Genomic DNA, 15,313 nt, shown 5'->3' on the forward strand with positions numbered 1-15,313 from the left:
ATACTGTCCACAAATATTTTTAACACGTAACAACCGATTCGATTGAAACTATTCCAATTAAGCTTCCTTTTTTTAATTCGTTTTGTTGTTTGCTTCGAACCTGCGCGGAATTTACGCGCAGGGTAAAAACGATGGCGCAGATCGTTATTTTACAGAATATTTACATTAACATCGACACATTTCTGTAAATAATCTGTCAATAATTTTCTAGCCTTTCGTATTGCATAATGTTGTAAGAACGTCGTGAATGGCAAATTCCATTGAATATTTAGTATTTTTGATTATTCTTTAAATTACAATATGAACATTTATTATAGTGAATTAATTTTTATTTTATTAATTTTCCAATCTGTATTGCTTTTTCACTATTTTCGTCCATTATCTTATACTGAAGATAATTTTATACATCATGATGTTATCTGTCATTGGATTGTCATTGATCTTTTTATCGTGTCGCAATGATAACAATACATATGATTAAAGAAACCAAATATCTAGGATTCTAAGGCTTTAGTCTTGATCTGCCCCACATAACTATGATCCACGCTCCTCATTTTTTAAAACCTTTCGGTACAAAAATTTTTCGATAATGAAAATGTAAAAACTTCCTGAAAAACCTTCTTGCCAAATTCAATCCATCATTGCTATCAGAAAATTTCTTGAGCAACCCTAACGATCGTCTTAATTGTTCCAGGTAATTTCCGAGTACTGTCGCACGCGGTTACAGTCCAAGCCCTTCACCCATATAGTAATGGATATGTATCGAGAAGTGGTGAAGTCGCCGCAGTACGCAGCGCGACAGCGTGTAGCTTATCAACACTTGAACCCGGCGGCGGGTGTACGGAATCAGGCAGAGAGGCAGGACTCGAACCGTCATCACAATAACTATCCTCATCAGCAGCACCCACCGCCGCATCATCTCGATCCTCTCCAATTAGTGCACAGCCAATCGGCAGCTCGACATCACCATCAACACCAGGATCGATCGTATCATCCGCCTAATCAGTTCAATCCTCCTCCGCGTCAGAGCCAGCCAGACCGGATACAGCGTGTCCCGAGCCAGTTCCAAATGCACCAACAACATCAAGACGTTCAACAACAGCAACAACAGCCTCACGTGCCTAAGTCTCATCACTTCCCGCATCATCATCCGGCAAAGGGTGCTCTGTTCAAGCTGCAATCGCAAAACTCTCATTCGCACCCGAACCTGACAAGTCTCTGCGGTCAAGCGTCGCAGCAGAATCATCGTCGCGAGTCGAACTCGAAAGATCATCGGGCACAATTTCAATCGCAGTTGAACGTTCAGGCGAGCTCGCATACGTATGCGTCCGGGGTGCATCATCAGCGCAGGCATCATCATTCCAGGACGTATTCTCAGCCGATCTACACGAGGCTGCAGCACACGAGGAGCAGCGGCAACTTGCCGACGACCGTCGTCTGCGAAACTAATTCCGGAGGAAACGTTTATAGTGACCCTATTTATGCGCAGCCTGTTAAGCCGTTCCTTAGCTCCCAAGACGTCCGGGTAAACGGACTCTCCATGAAGCCACCTGTCAGTCATAACGGGGACGTTTACGCAAGCACGACGATAGGGAGGTAGTGCGTCACTCTTTCTCGTTTCTTTCTCTGAATGGCCATTGCTATTGTGCTTCTCGCGGTAGAAAGTGTTTGCGGAACACTTCATTCGGAGGATATCCTAGTTTGCCTGTTATAAAAGAGATATGAAAGTGTTTACGCGAGAGGAAAGGGTAACACTATACAATGCAAAGTAGGATAAAAGTGGCCGGGGCGGGGATGCTGAGAAATAATTGTTTCGGAACGATGTACTCTTCGATGATTCGCGTACATTTTATAGTCCGAAGTTCCTGTTTTTTTGTCAGAATAATTTTTCATGTTAGGTTTTATTTTAAATATATTTATTTCTATCCTCAACTCTAGTAATCTTCTTTATTTTCAAAGCTTGATTTAATCACTGAAAATATATTCAGAAGTACATTCAAAAATGTATTCATCGGGAAATATATTCAATCATTGGCACTGATTTCGTTTTAAAAATGTTTCTTTTTGCTCTGCTTAAAATCTAGTTTTCTTTCGACCAGACTAGTTCTACTCGCTTAGACTAAAAAGTGAGTCCTGTAAGATGATACGTCGATTACAGATTTTAATGATTATTCACATTGATACTAGGATCGTCATGCTTTGCATATATATTTTGCATGTGTAGTAAGCGTCCGTATTAAAAATTTATAGGACCTTTGCCGATAACATAAATCTTGACTAAAATTGAAACACCAAATTTATTTTTAACCTGAATATTAATAAAATGTGAACACTTTGAGCGATGGCGATTCATTCTTCTAGAAATAGTATACTGAAATATTTTAGTTCGAGAAAAGTAGAAATTATCAACCGTAAATAATCATATGCTAAACTCATAGTCGAACAGAGAAGGACGATATGTAGATACTTCAAAGATACGTTTTTGTTGTAAAAAGCTACAAGAAAGTGCAACATGAATATTTTTTTTAGCGGACCGGGTAAGAGCATCGTTGTCAGGAAGACAATCTGTTACAGGCGACCGTCAGCTGCTGGTTATTCTCATCCGGACATTGCGACGTCGACAGCGGAACGCGTGCGGGAAGAGATTTACGGAAAATCAACGGGACGGGCAAATCTCTCGTTGCAGAGGCAATGCTCGAATCCTCAGCTGCCCAACAGGGATCAACAAGAAGAGGATTTCAAGCGTCTCCCCGAACAAAATTTCGTGACGGTCGACCACAGGTACCTGGCCCCTAGAAGAAAAGAGGAGCAAATAGAACAACAACAAAATCCAGTGTCTTCCATGAGAGTCAGAAGTGTTCAAGGACCACCGAAACCACCGCGCATAATTACTTCGTTGAAAAAGGCCACGCTCTCCGACGTTGAGAGCAGCAAGTCAGAGCCACCTGCTAAACCACCCAGGTATGATCCTTCACCGCTATAATATATAGACCGCAAATTTTATGCATAACATATGAAATACGAAATAATGAAGACATCGGAAAAATTAAAAAATCTCGTTACACTGTGTTTAATTTATCGCGGCTATTAAAAGAAAAAGTACATTTACTTAAAGTCTTGTACAATTGACGCAAACAATTTGTATTTTGCAGAAAAATTTGCATAGTAGTTGTGAGTATCATAATTGATACTACATAATCTGTATTGTCTTTTTAATAATGCAATAGCATTGTACAAAGTGACAGACTTGGCGCGTTAAAAATTAATTATTCTACACTGTTGACCACTTTAAATATCACGTTTTTCACAGTTACAATAATTAGAAATATTTGGTTGTGATCATTTCTTGGAAGAAAAAAATTAACGCGATTAAAAATCGTCTAATTCCAAAATGAAAGTCTAATTCCATTCTCAAAACCTGGACATCCGCCAATAAAAAATTAGTTATCATATATTTTTGATTAAACTATGCTTTTGCAAAGATTCATTCATAAAAATCGGTGATATTCCCTGCACTCTGCTAATTTCCCACCCCTGCACCAGTCGCCTAAATGGAACAGAAGTGCACATAAAAATATCATTAGCACAGTAATGTGGATCGCATTTGGCGCTTTTAAAGCAGTATAGAAGTGCCATTACTCGAAATATTAGAACTCCAGTTATTTTTACACCGACTTAGTAGTTATATTCTTTGAACAGGTTTAGGGTGACAAATTCAGTAGTACTTTCTATTTTCAAGTATCGGTGTAACGAGGGGTTTTTTTATTAAGTCTATCAAGAATACTGTTAAAGCGTCTTTTTTCGATTGCAACTTTGTCGTTATTGACGTGACGGCAGTGCATTAAATTAGTGTGGCGAGTGCGAAGCTCAGCAGTCAAACAGTTCACTCGCAGCACCCTGTCCCCATTATTAAGTTTGTCCCGTGCAATGTGTCTGCGTTAATATATGCTTTCAAGCGATCTGGGTCGCACATCCGGAACCAGCAACTCTCAAAGAGAAGAGTGTGCTAAGAGTGTAAGATCGCTGAGCCTGACAATGCAAGGATAGAACGACGTTTTGTTAGGCACATAGAAGGCGCTTAGTCGTCCCAAAGCCGACGTGTTCCCCTGATTTTGGATTTACGTGACGGTCCACCGCCGAATAAAACAATTCCCTACAAAGGTCCTACGTTGTCCGGAGGCTGTGAATCGCTATGTATTTATTTCTTATAGAGAACACCTCCTCAAGAGATACTAAAGTAGGAAACGCCATTCTCATCCTTTGGTGCACCAAATTCACGATATTATATTAACTAGTTTTTTACGAAACATATGATTATAAAAGCAAAGCAAATATGAGTTTTCACGAAGTGAAACCTTAATTGAAGTAAAGTATGAATTACGGAAATTGCAGCCAAAAAATAACGAATAAAGTAAAAAAAACCTTTAATCAAGCAAATTTTCATTCAGAGAAAACAATTGAACTGGGTCTTTATGAATTTAAAACAATCCGAACAATCAAACAATCCAATCTCTTAAATATTCGCCATGCGTTTCACGAACATTTATGACTGAATTTCACGTTTAAATGTCCTTATTTGGATAAAAAGGAAACTTGTGAAAATTCAAACGCACATATTGCACTGATGGAAATCACTGCCCTGGTTTAGATCAAAGTTCGAGTGCCTTCAAAGTTACTTCCTTCATTTAAAGTGTTTCATTGGTTTGAACTGTTTCACAGTATGAACTTTACGTAGATCTTTACTTCAAACTAGTCACTGAGGTATAATATGTCACCTTATCGTATCACTAATCCTCGAAAGGAGGGACGCTACAACTTTCTGCCGATAGTTCTAGAGATCAATTCTACCCTATCGTAAGAAAAGAAATAGAAGACAGGGTGAATGCATATGTAATTCTTTAGCTATAGCTTTAGTTGTTTAAGAACATAAGGATTGAGTTTGGAAGATACTATTTGATGCTATGCTGCAATTGTTTAAATGTATTTTTATTACAAATTAGAAGTTGTGTTACTTTTTATTTATATTTAGTTTACGTTATGAATTCATAACAGACTAGATTTTCCTTTTTATTGTTTATTTCAACTTTCTTCTTTTGGTGCCATTTGATCCTATGTTATTATACAGGGTATAACGCTGCGGGTCGCACTGTATACATTATTATAGCTACATTATGACTTCATTAGTTTGTTCCTTTAACATATTTTTAATAGTATGTTTAAAACAAATGTCTCAAAATGTGTCGACGTGGAAAGTGTACGCGGCATGTGCTGAATACTTTTTTAAATGTTGTTCATTTTAAAATACTTTTTACTTCAAGTCGCTATTTAATTTGCTTTCAGAAATCTGATTAAGAATGGACCAAGGGCTCGCCGAGGCAAGGCAGTTCAAAGGGCGCCATCCCGGCTTTACAGAACAGTAGGCGGGCCAATGAGATCATTCAACAAAGCGCAGTGCGTTGGTCCGGAATTTGTTGTTCGTGCCAATCAACCACCAAAGACATTATGTGTCGGACAAGTAAGGGTAAACAACTTTATTGTTCCATTTAGTATCATAATTTTTTAGTGAAGCAGTTCATCGATTTTTATTCAATTCATAACTTATACAAATAATTTAAAAACAATAGAAGCAATGATTAAGAAGAAAAACGAGTTTGCAATTAAACATTTTAATGTTTTTTGAACGAAAAAAAAAAGTGAAAAAATAAATTCCGGTACCGGGAATCGAACCCGAGCCTCCTGGGTGAGAGCCAGGTATCCTAGCCACTAGACCATACCGGAGATGTAGTTACTTGTACTTCTCATTGTACAAATGTCATTTTATTAATTGAACAGCTAACAATTAGATTCGACTGAGGGTGGTTACATTCAGTGTGTCGTTATTATTTCGGTGTGACGCTCGAGACGAACACTCCGGTATGGCACGCACGAATTTGTACACACGATTTACGGAACGGATGGTCAGAGCCGTGACAGCAAGGGTCTTGTCTGTTGACCAAATGTCGGGTGACGGTGAGGAGCCGATTTCTCGCCTACCTCTACGCGTACAGCGGCTCAGGTACCGATCGGTAAACTTCTCGGTAACCTTGGTCGTGAGACGAAAGTTTCCTTGTTCGCGTACCAGACCCGCGGGTGTGTAACATCTGCTCGCAAGCTTTAACAAGACTTCTCGATTTCTAAAAAACGTCCGGTATTCATACTCAAAACTGTCCTAGACCCGAACCAAGGAGCGTGCTTCGAGTTTCCGGGGAACGACTTTATACCTCTTTTGACCTGAGGCCCTCCGTGCGCCTTACTATACCGCGTCCCTTGTATCGATGCTCTCGTCGATATTTACAATATTTACGTTAGGTTAATAGAACTCGTAGAATTAATATGCTTGGATTTTAACAAATATGCACTATGCGACACATGTGACAAACACTCTGCAAACATCTGTCTCATTCATTCTATATTTTACGACTCATACTTTCGAATACTCTGCCTTTCATACTCAGAAAAACCCTACAGTAGTAAATTCATCATACAATAATAATAATAAAAAAATTTTGATACTTTAACAATTGAAATGTACTTCAAATAATTTTTACGTAAGAATTTACTAGGTCAGTATTAGTAGAAAGAAATTAAGACATTTCAGAATTTTTAGAATTGTATTACATAATTTTCATCAATTAATGCACTCATTTTAATACACAAAACTGCTTAATATAATTGTGAGAAAATTGGAGGAAAACTTCGGTTTTTTTTAATGAAATTCAAGTCTTTCTGCAAACCGTACACTTCTTTGCGACTGGGACACATCTGGAAAATGTCAGTTGACTTTTCATGAGAAAACAACCTCGTCGTATCATTCAATGGCACTCGACGTACCGTAGACCCTCACATAGTGAAAGAGGACACGTGATTTATGGATCGGTTTCCAAAGCGCAAGGGATTTAACCGCAATGTCCTGCCAGGCCCGCTTTCAGGTTAAACGCTGAAAATTTGTGGGTTTTACGTGATTCGTTAACCGTTCTAAATTTATTATCAGCCATACACTCAGCGCCAACGGCCTACATACTTTTTCTTTCACGTTTTCAATAGAGATAAAAATAATTTATATTATTATAATATTATAATGTTATAATATTTAAAAATTATATTGTTATTATAGGCGTCTACGAGCAACGCTTACAATGTATTTTTCATCTAAAATAAGAAGGGAAAAGTGATTTTATAACTTTGACGATGATCCAAAAATACTTGCAGCTATAAAAGTTTCGTTCAAAATTACTGAAATTTTATATTGCATTATTAAAAATATGAGAAACATTTTAAACGATCGAAATTAGAGATATAATTCCGAAATATAATATGGAAAAAAATAACTTCCGGTACCGGGAATCGAACCCGAGCCTCCTGGGTGAAAGCCAGGTATCCTAGCCACTAGACCATACCGGATGTTGTTGTTCCATGTCTTTCATATGGTACACTTCCTATAGATTTCTCAATTCATCATGTAACCAGATATTATTGAATACACTAACTATTATGCCTCGTAAATTCATATAACAAATTCGCTCGACAGAAAAAGAGCGAGCAACAATAAGTAGGATATAGTATCACTAATAAAATGATATGGACATGATATATTTATAAAATTACAACTTAAAATATCAAAAATGTATCCTTTTCAAAACTGATAATTTTTATTAAAAATGTATTTGTCATACAAAAACTATAATTATGATAGTGAAGTGAATAAATCCTATTGTAATGTAGCGATTATAATCCCTATGCCAGATAAGTTATTAATTGAAACGAATTTTTTCTTTAAACAGGCTGGAGTTTGCGGACGTATCGTCGTTATAATGTTGACTGGTCAACGAGTAGAAGTAACTTGCGATCCTCAAAAAGTCACAGCTGGTGACCTGTTCCAGGTAAGTTATTTAAGAAATCAAATCACTATCACATTTTAGTTCTACCTGTTTCGTTCAGTTTTTATTCGGTGACAATATTATTGTCTCAGCAGTGAATGAAATCTGGAAATTGATTTTTGCTGGAGAACTGTAGATCAATTGTTCAAGATGAAAATTGATGAGGTGAGGTGAAGTTCAATCGAAAGCACGAAGCGGTGAGAGTTTTCGATGGAGAGTGTCCGCTCGATGATAAGAGATCCAATTTGCTGAACAATTATATTCGAATGATACGTACACATGCACACAAAAGAAGTCGAACGACGATGTGTTGTAACTCAAACGGACACAAATCTTATATTATAGTAAATATTTAAAAAATGTTTTACATATGATACATGTGTATAATGAACGATGATAAAATAACATCGAATTTGAATCGAATGAGCTGCATCTTAATCAGAACTGTTTTGTCAAATTTGGAGATGTTACATGTTACAAAATATTCGAACTATGTATTAATTAAAGAATTAATCGATAGAATCTAATCATGTTTTTATATCGTTTTCGTCTACACATAGTTCGTCAGGACGCACTGATATTCTGGTTCAATGATTCCTTGCACATAAAACGTGCTATTTCGTTAATCTTTTTTCCACTTCGCTACAGAAATGCTCGATGGAACTTTTTGGTAGATGGAACAAACTGTATAGAGTATTACGTAATATCTATTTTTTTATAATCTATAAGACTTTTATAATTTTTTTTATCGCCGATATGTTTCTCACAATATAAAAATATAAATATAATAAAAAAGTATAAAAGTTGTTCAGCAGAACAAATTTCTCTAACCATTTATTACGGTGACCTATTTGATCGTTCACTTTAATGTGTTTAGAACGGATTTAAGTCTGGAATTTCGTAATTTATTGATAAGTCGTATCTATTTGTAGGTTTTGTTCGCACGGTTTAGCTTACGAGACAAAACAAGTGATACGTTACAAATTAACGAGAAAATAACAGTTAATGTTTAACTGCTCTGATTTTCGACGATCTAGCTATAAATGAAATTCGAGCCACGTCAGGTTTGTTTTACGATTGGCTCGATGGCTATTCGGAATTATAGTATGAAGTACAAGACGCAGGCGGGTTATTCACGAGACCACAAATTCCGGCGTGAACTCGCGAGAAATTCTGGCATTCTGCCGAGATTAATTGTTACATACGACAAATCCACAAACCATGAGTTATGCGATATCAACGATTATCGTATGGCCGGTACGAGACAGGTGTCGATCATTATAAAATATCATATTTCCTGTCGGGGTCGCTGCACTACAATTTTAGAATATACCGAGCTCCATTTCTTCAATTTCTTGGATGAAATTAAGAATAATCCATGAGGTTCGTAACTCATTCAACAGAAGATAAAACTTCGAAAGTACTTAGAACAGTTATTTACTTTCAATAACGATCGAAACTTCCGTCGGTTTAAAGGTAATATTAAAAATTTCAAGGGAATGGATATCGAGGATCTATGTACATATATCTATTGATCCATTCCTGGACGGTTCGAGAGCTGAATGAACCTCTAGATTAATCGTAGGATCCTCTGATAGCGGTCTTTAATGGCAAATCGAAACCTGTAGACTCGTTCCATGTTTGTTCGCAAATATTATTAATTATTTGGATAGCACTGCATACATGATTCATATTGCAGTGTCGGAAAATATTTATATGGAATTATTAGAATTTCCATGTTATTATTAATACATTTAATTGAAGCTAGTTAATAGAATTGCCTGAAACGACCAACAAAGCCGCCAGAGCATGCAGCCCAAATTAAATTGCTAGCGGTGGAGCGATCGTTGATTGAAATTATCAAACATTTATTCAATAAGGGCTTAGATCGTGTTCGGTAATTGATAATCGAGCCGGTATTTTGAAGTTCAAACATTCTGATGCGAGTGTAATTCATAGCAATTCCCTGAATGCATTCGAGTCGATTATCTATTCGGTGTTGTCCACGATGGAAGCCCCTCGTGCGTTGGTTTCCTCCTCCACGTACCATTTTACCAAAGCCAACAAAGACACTAGAGCAAGTTTCTCCGTCATTCTAATGCTACGGTCACGACGTCGTGGACACCGTTTATCTCCCGTTTATCTCTCGTTTGTCTCCTATTTATCGCCTTTATACCGAACTGATGTAATTATATAGTTAATAGTTCGACACTGTGCAACTATTCACTTGGTATATCAAGAATGTTAAAATTTAACAGCAACTTCAAGCAATCATTAATTTTTGCCCAAATAGAATAATTAACACGTTTTGTCACTGGCTTGTAAACTCTTCAATGACATTATAATAGAAACTGCATGTTCTGATCATTCACTTATTTATTTTGGAAAATTATTGTCTCCATTTTTTAATTATTCTTTTCATTGATTTTCCAGAATTTTCTTCATTCCATTTGTATTATGAACTACAGAGCTCTCTGTATAATTTGCAGATATAACATTAAAATATTCATAACATTCACATTATGAAACCGAATACTTGTAATTATTTTAACAACGTGGTACTTGCAAAATGTATACCGTATGAATGCTTGCAGGCAATTGTGCAAGCCGAAAGCTTGGACGAAAACTTCACTCTTGGCCTGGCCGTGCTGTTAGCAGGTGATTTTGCAATTTTGCCACCTGAAACGAAATTGAATAAGGTCGCGCCGCCGGGCTGGTTAAGCAGCGGCAAGAGTAAAGGTCTCTTGGGATTGCCGACTAGTTTCATGCTGTATCTGAGGCTCAGGTTCTTTTTACCTTCTCTTCGTGGAATAAGGTACAGTGGAAATACTTTTTTTTTTCATAGTAACAGAGGACGTCTGAGCATATAAAAACGAGACTTAAAAATAAAGTTACGTTACACTTTTTTAGTTGCAAAAATTATGTTAAGTCTCGTGGAATATTTTCTCCGCATTTTTCAAGTTAAAATAACTACAAAATGTAGCCAGAATCCAACCGTGAACCGTACAAGTTTTTGAAATAGTTAAACGATATGTTCCGAGTGGCAAAAGACGTGGGCGGTGGTGGATGGTGTCATAAATACAAACGCGTCCAATTTTAATTCAGAAAATTTGGGCGGAGAACCGTCTTCCTTTCAGAATTTATCGCCTGACTAGTATATTTGCTAACTTAGAGAGAACTCGTAACCATTCATTTTTCACGTCCGGAAGAAAATCTGAATCACGTTCAAATTCCATTTGAGTTATACGTCTCTTCTCGGAATATGTCTTGTTTCTGTTATATATTTTCTTTTAATATTACCAGCTTATTAAAACCTCGCATGTTTTACTGATTATTATTTTTTAATTTTTACATTGACGAAGCGTTTACATGAGAAGTCTAGTAGAAATATTAAGAAAATTGTTTTGAAACATTTAAAAACAATTGCATGGAATTTTAATTTTCCTATCTGTTAGTTTTGGTGAAAAATTTGTCCAAATTGCACAGCATTTTGTGACAAAGTTCAATGACCCCTCAAGGTACACTTGAAATCACTATTTCGAATGCAAGTAAAATCAGACTATGCTCAATGTATTATTTTGCTTAAAATAACCAACTATAAAATAAAAAATGGCAGTGTTCGTTTCATTTCTATATATGCACACATAAACGAAGCAGTGCTGTATGAATTATTTACACACCAATTAATTGTTGGTTACTGGTGTAGGAGTTGGATATCAAAACATCTATTGTATCTACAAATACGACGATGTATATTGGAGCAACAGCTGGTGTGTCCGTGTCCAGAGTTAATTAATCTAACTGGATTGGCACTCCAGGCTGAATTTGGGAATTACAACGTGAATGTGAGTAAATTGAAAGTCAACTATTTTTACGACCATGTATTTTAAACTATTTATAAATAATCTTCACAAATATTATTCTCTATTCATTTCATTAAAAAAATGTTTGTAAATAGTCTATTAATATGAGGTTTTATACATTGAAAATGAAGTAATTTACTTACTTGTTATTTAAGCAACTGATATTTAAAAAAAAGTAAATTGCAAAGCGGCAGCTGCTGTATGAATGCAGGATTTATAATAGTTTTATTGTTAATAACGTATTTGAAACACTTTATTATTTTTACTTTACAACTACATTGGTAAAAGTGAATATTTGTTAAATAGAATCTTTGTTTCTAATTTGAATCAACTCCCGATCTAACAATGTACGCATTTCTATTTAGGAGCACGGTTGCGGTGATTACTTCTTGTTAGAGCACTACATACCAGAGTCATTGATCCTGAATACCGATCAACATCAGTCGCAGATTAACAACGGAGAAACGGAGGCACTTCGAGCGCGCCTTCACCAGGCTCACCGAGACAGACGGGGCCTCGACTCGAACAAAGCTGAGGAAATGTTCATCACTCACGCACAGACGTTGGCAGATTACGGGTCTCATTATTACATCGCCACGGTGGACTCGAAGGAACTGGAGAAAGTGGTTGCGCAGCAGCGGAAGAGGGCTGCGAGCAAGGACCGTAGTAAGTCGGACGGATTGCACGACGGCACGGAGAACATTTACGGACAGGACAGAGCTCAGGAGTATCCTCTTTGTGGTCGTATCGAGATCGCGCGATTAGGATCCTGCGAAAATCTCCCAAAGATCCCGTACAGCGGCGACGATATGAAACCACCTGGTCTGACAAAGAGCGCGACCTCGAACGACATCTATGCCGCGCAAAAGTCCTCCAAAATTCGCATTGAGACTTGCAATAACAACAATAGTAACATGAATAATAATAATAACGTGAACCATGCGAGTAAGAACAGTAAGGGCGAGAAGAATAAGAAGAAAACTGAGAGCAACGTCTGGCTGGCCATCCACGCGCAAGGGTTGAAGCTGTTCGAGAGAGGAGGCGTGCCCAGAGAAAGGATCGAGCTGGCGCAGTTTCAGTGGAAGGATATTCAAACGTTGAGCTACAGCAAAAGCTGTCTGGTCGTTTACAGTAAAGTCAATGGAAAGCGATGCAAGTTTAAACTCAGAATGGACCATCGGAAGTAAGTCTCCGTTTAATTAACTGCTCGCGGTACAATCACCGTCGAAAGTAACCGGTTGCTGCATAAATAATTCTTCACTTGGTACTCTGGTTCACTCATATTTAGGCTCTTGAGATCGATTTGACGTTTGACAAATTTTTCTAAATGTATTACGAATTTGTCAATTTTTAAAATTCTTACGTATAGCTTTTGGAAAAGGAAATATTGAAAAAAGGCAAATTGTCAATAGAGAAAAAATCATTCAAATTATTTTTATTATTTGTGCTAGGAAAATATTTTTTTGGAAAAATTTTCTATTTTTAATGTTGTATAATTAGACAACAAAGATCCAGAACATTGCAAATATCAAAATGATAAATCGAAAATTTAACTTTGTTGTTAACTTTGCTACTAACTTTTCTAATCAAACATAAAATAAAACGTTAAATGTTGAGATTTATAAATTGGAAGTTTGAATTTTATAAAAAAAGTTTTCATAATCTTTCTTTTATTAATACCATGAATCCAGTTAATAAAAATCTTCATACTTCGGCTTTAATATTCTGGAAAATGAATTTGTGTACTTCTCAAAGTGACTGTAGTTTCCGCATTGAATGCATAAATTGAAGCGATTCTGTAAAATGTGGTTTACATTTAAATATAATTGATCGCATCTGTGGTTTACGTATTCAATACAAAGCGAAGTCAATGTGGTCTAAGGGTGTAGCAGACATGAAATAAATAGAAGCATTACATTCATTTAACGTGGGGTAAGAGTGAACAGGAACACTTTAGGTTTCCATGTCTGAACAGGTTGTAAGGGTGGATGTAATGTGTGGCGTAAGACGCCTGCACGACGTCGTGCAGCCGAGTTTAAAAGTATTTTTCTGTTTCAGAAGCTACTTCGCTTTTAAGCTTACCTCCTTGCATCACCAATTTTTCCTGAGGCTACGTTCCGAGCTTACTTCGCTTCAAGGACTTGCGAAAGGTGTGTATCAACTTTTACGGTAAATGTGATATACCCAGTATTTCGTGAAAGCATTAAATGACTGACAAAATTCAAATTAGTTTTGTTCAACTAGTAAATCCTCCTTTTTCTCGTCTTTATATTAATATTATTTTCATTATGTACCATTTTATTCTAGTATTTACGCTTCCTATTTAATATTCAATTGGTCCTTATCCAATATTTAATAATAATAATTTGATAGAATGTTATATTTAATGCGAAATAGTTACCAGATGTGTATATTCGTAAAATAGTTTTAATGATTAATTAATAGTGTATATTCGTAAAATATTCATAAAATAATTTCGGTGAATATTATTTTCTTTTAACGTAATATATATACATTTTTACATCTGTAAGAAACTGAAATCAAATACCAAAGTTTTGTTTCTATTAATAATTTAAAAAGAATGAAAATCGTATGTTGATGTTCATGATACAAATTAAAATGAATTATAGAATATAAATCATCGAATACGAGTAATACGATCACATATATTAATTAAGACGCTACAAAAAATAATCAATTTTCAGAATTTGGAGTTCCCACAACATTGGAAACGAAAGCCTCGCCATCAAAGACGAAGTCTCACGACAGTAAAACGAAGATAGCAATAGCGAATACCGTGAAGAATACCCAGTTGAGACCGAGCTATCCGATGCAGCTCGAAGAGTATCAGAACAAGGAGAACGAAAATCCAGAGAAGGAGACGAACATCGTGTCAAAGCCGAAAGATCCTCTTCGCGAACCTGGCTCGTATTCTTTCGAGGAAGATGCGCTTTACGCGCAAGTGAATGTTCGATTAGAGCCGGAGGGCGAGTCTCGGGACACGGAAGATGAATCCGAGCGAAGTTTAATGACTCCGAACGAGCCCTGCTCGTTGGATGCGAAGGGAATGAAAACTAACGGGCAACTTTACAGTTGCCCTCGAATTGAAGTGGGAACGGACACGGAGTGCGGATATTCTTTGCCGAAAATTCTATCGTCGAATAATGTGGATCAATTGGAGAACCCTGGTAATCCTGAAGAACTATACGCAGCGATCAACAAAGTTGGCATCACTAGGAAGGTGGACTTCCCGGTTCCAGAAGAGGTATGGGATGTTCCTGACGTGAAGAAGTCGCTGCACAAGGTGCGCAATAGTCAATATGTATTTACCAAGTAAAACATACTCTCTTGAAATATTTTTATACCGCCTCTCATGTAAAGAATTATATTTGGAATGTGAATATTGAAAATGAAATTGATCAGAAAAACGGGTGTCCAGTCTTATCAGTATTTTGGTATATTTAAGCTCCTATAATACGTTAAAAGCTCTTTTTAACGAAACACATTTTTCTAGTAAATTAAAGCATCTAAATA

General features: G+C 36.6%; 1 protein-coding gene and 2 non-coding genes across 3 annotated transcripts in view; 1 reads left to right on the top strand and 2 right to left on the bottom strand.

Moving 5' to 3' along the window:
* Positions 1 to 15,313, top strand: part of LOC144478715 (uncharacterized) — a 113,617-nt gene that overhangs the window by 92,286 nt on the left and 6,018 nt on the right. The window contains exons 5-13 of the mRNA XM_078196924.1: positions 695 to 1,596; positions 2,575 to 2,961; positions 5,341 to 5,521; positions 7,821 to 7,919; positions 10,511 to 10,731; positions 11,623 to 11,761; positions 12,145 to 12,962; positions 13,838 to 13,929; positions 14,485 to 15,083. Of these exons, the coding sequence (XP_078053050.1) occupies positions 695 to 1,596; positions 2,575 to 2,961; positions 5,341 to 5,521; positions 7,821 to 7,919; positions 10,511 to 10,731; positions 11,623 to 11,761; positions 12,145 to 12,962; positions 13,838 to 13,929; positions 14,485 to 15,083 (3,438 nt within the window). The remainder of the gene's footprint in view (positions 1 to 694; positions 1,597 to 2,574; positions 2,962 to 5,340; positions 5,522 to 7,820; positions 7,920 to 10,510; positions 10,732 to 11,622; positions 11,762 to 12,144; positions 12,963 to 13,837; positions 13,930 to 14,484; positions 15,084 to 15,313) is intronic.
* Positions 5,707 to 5,778, bottom strand: Trnae-cuc (transfer RNA glutamic acid (anticodon CUC)). Its single transcript has one exon. It is a non-coding gene; the product is annotated as a tRNA-Glu (tRNA).
* Trnae-uuc (transfer RNA glutamic acid (anticodon UUC)) lies at positions 7,369 to 7,440 on the bottom strand. The gene has a single exon. It is a non-coding gene; the product is annotated as a tRNA-Glu (tRNA).

Source organism: Augochlora pura, chromosome 1 (assembly GCF_028453695.1).
Source record: "Augochlora pura isolate Apur16 chromosome 1, APUR_v2.2.1, whole genome shotgun sequence".
In the NCBI taxonomy this organism is placed as follows: Eukaryota; Metazoa; Arthropoda; class Insecta; order Hymenoptera; family Halictidae; genus Augochlora; species Augochlora pura.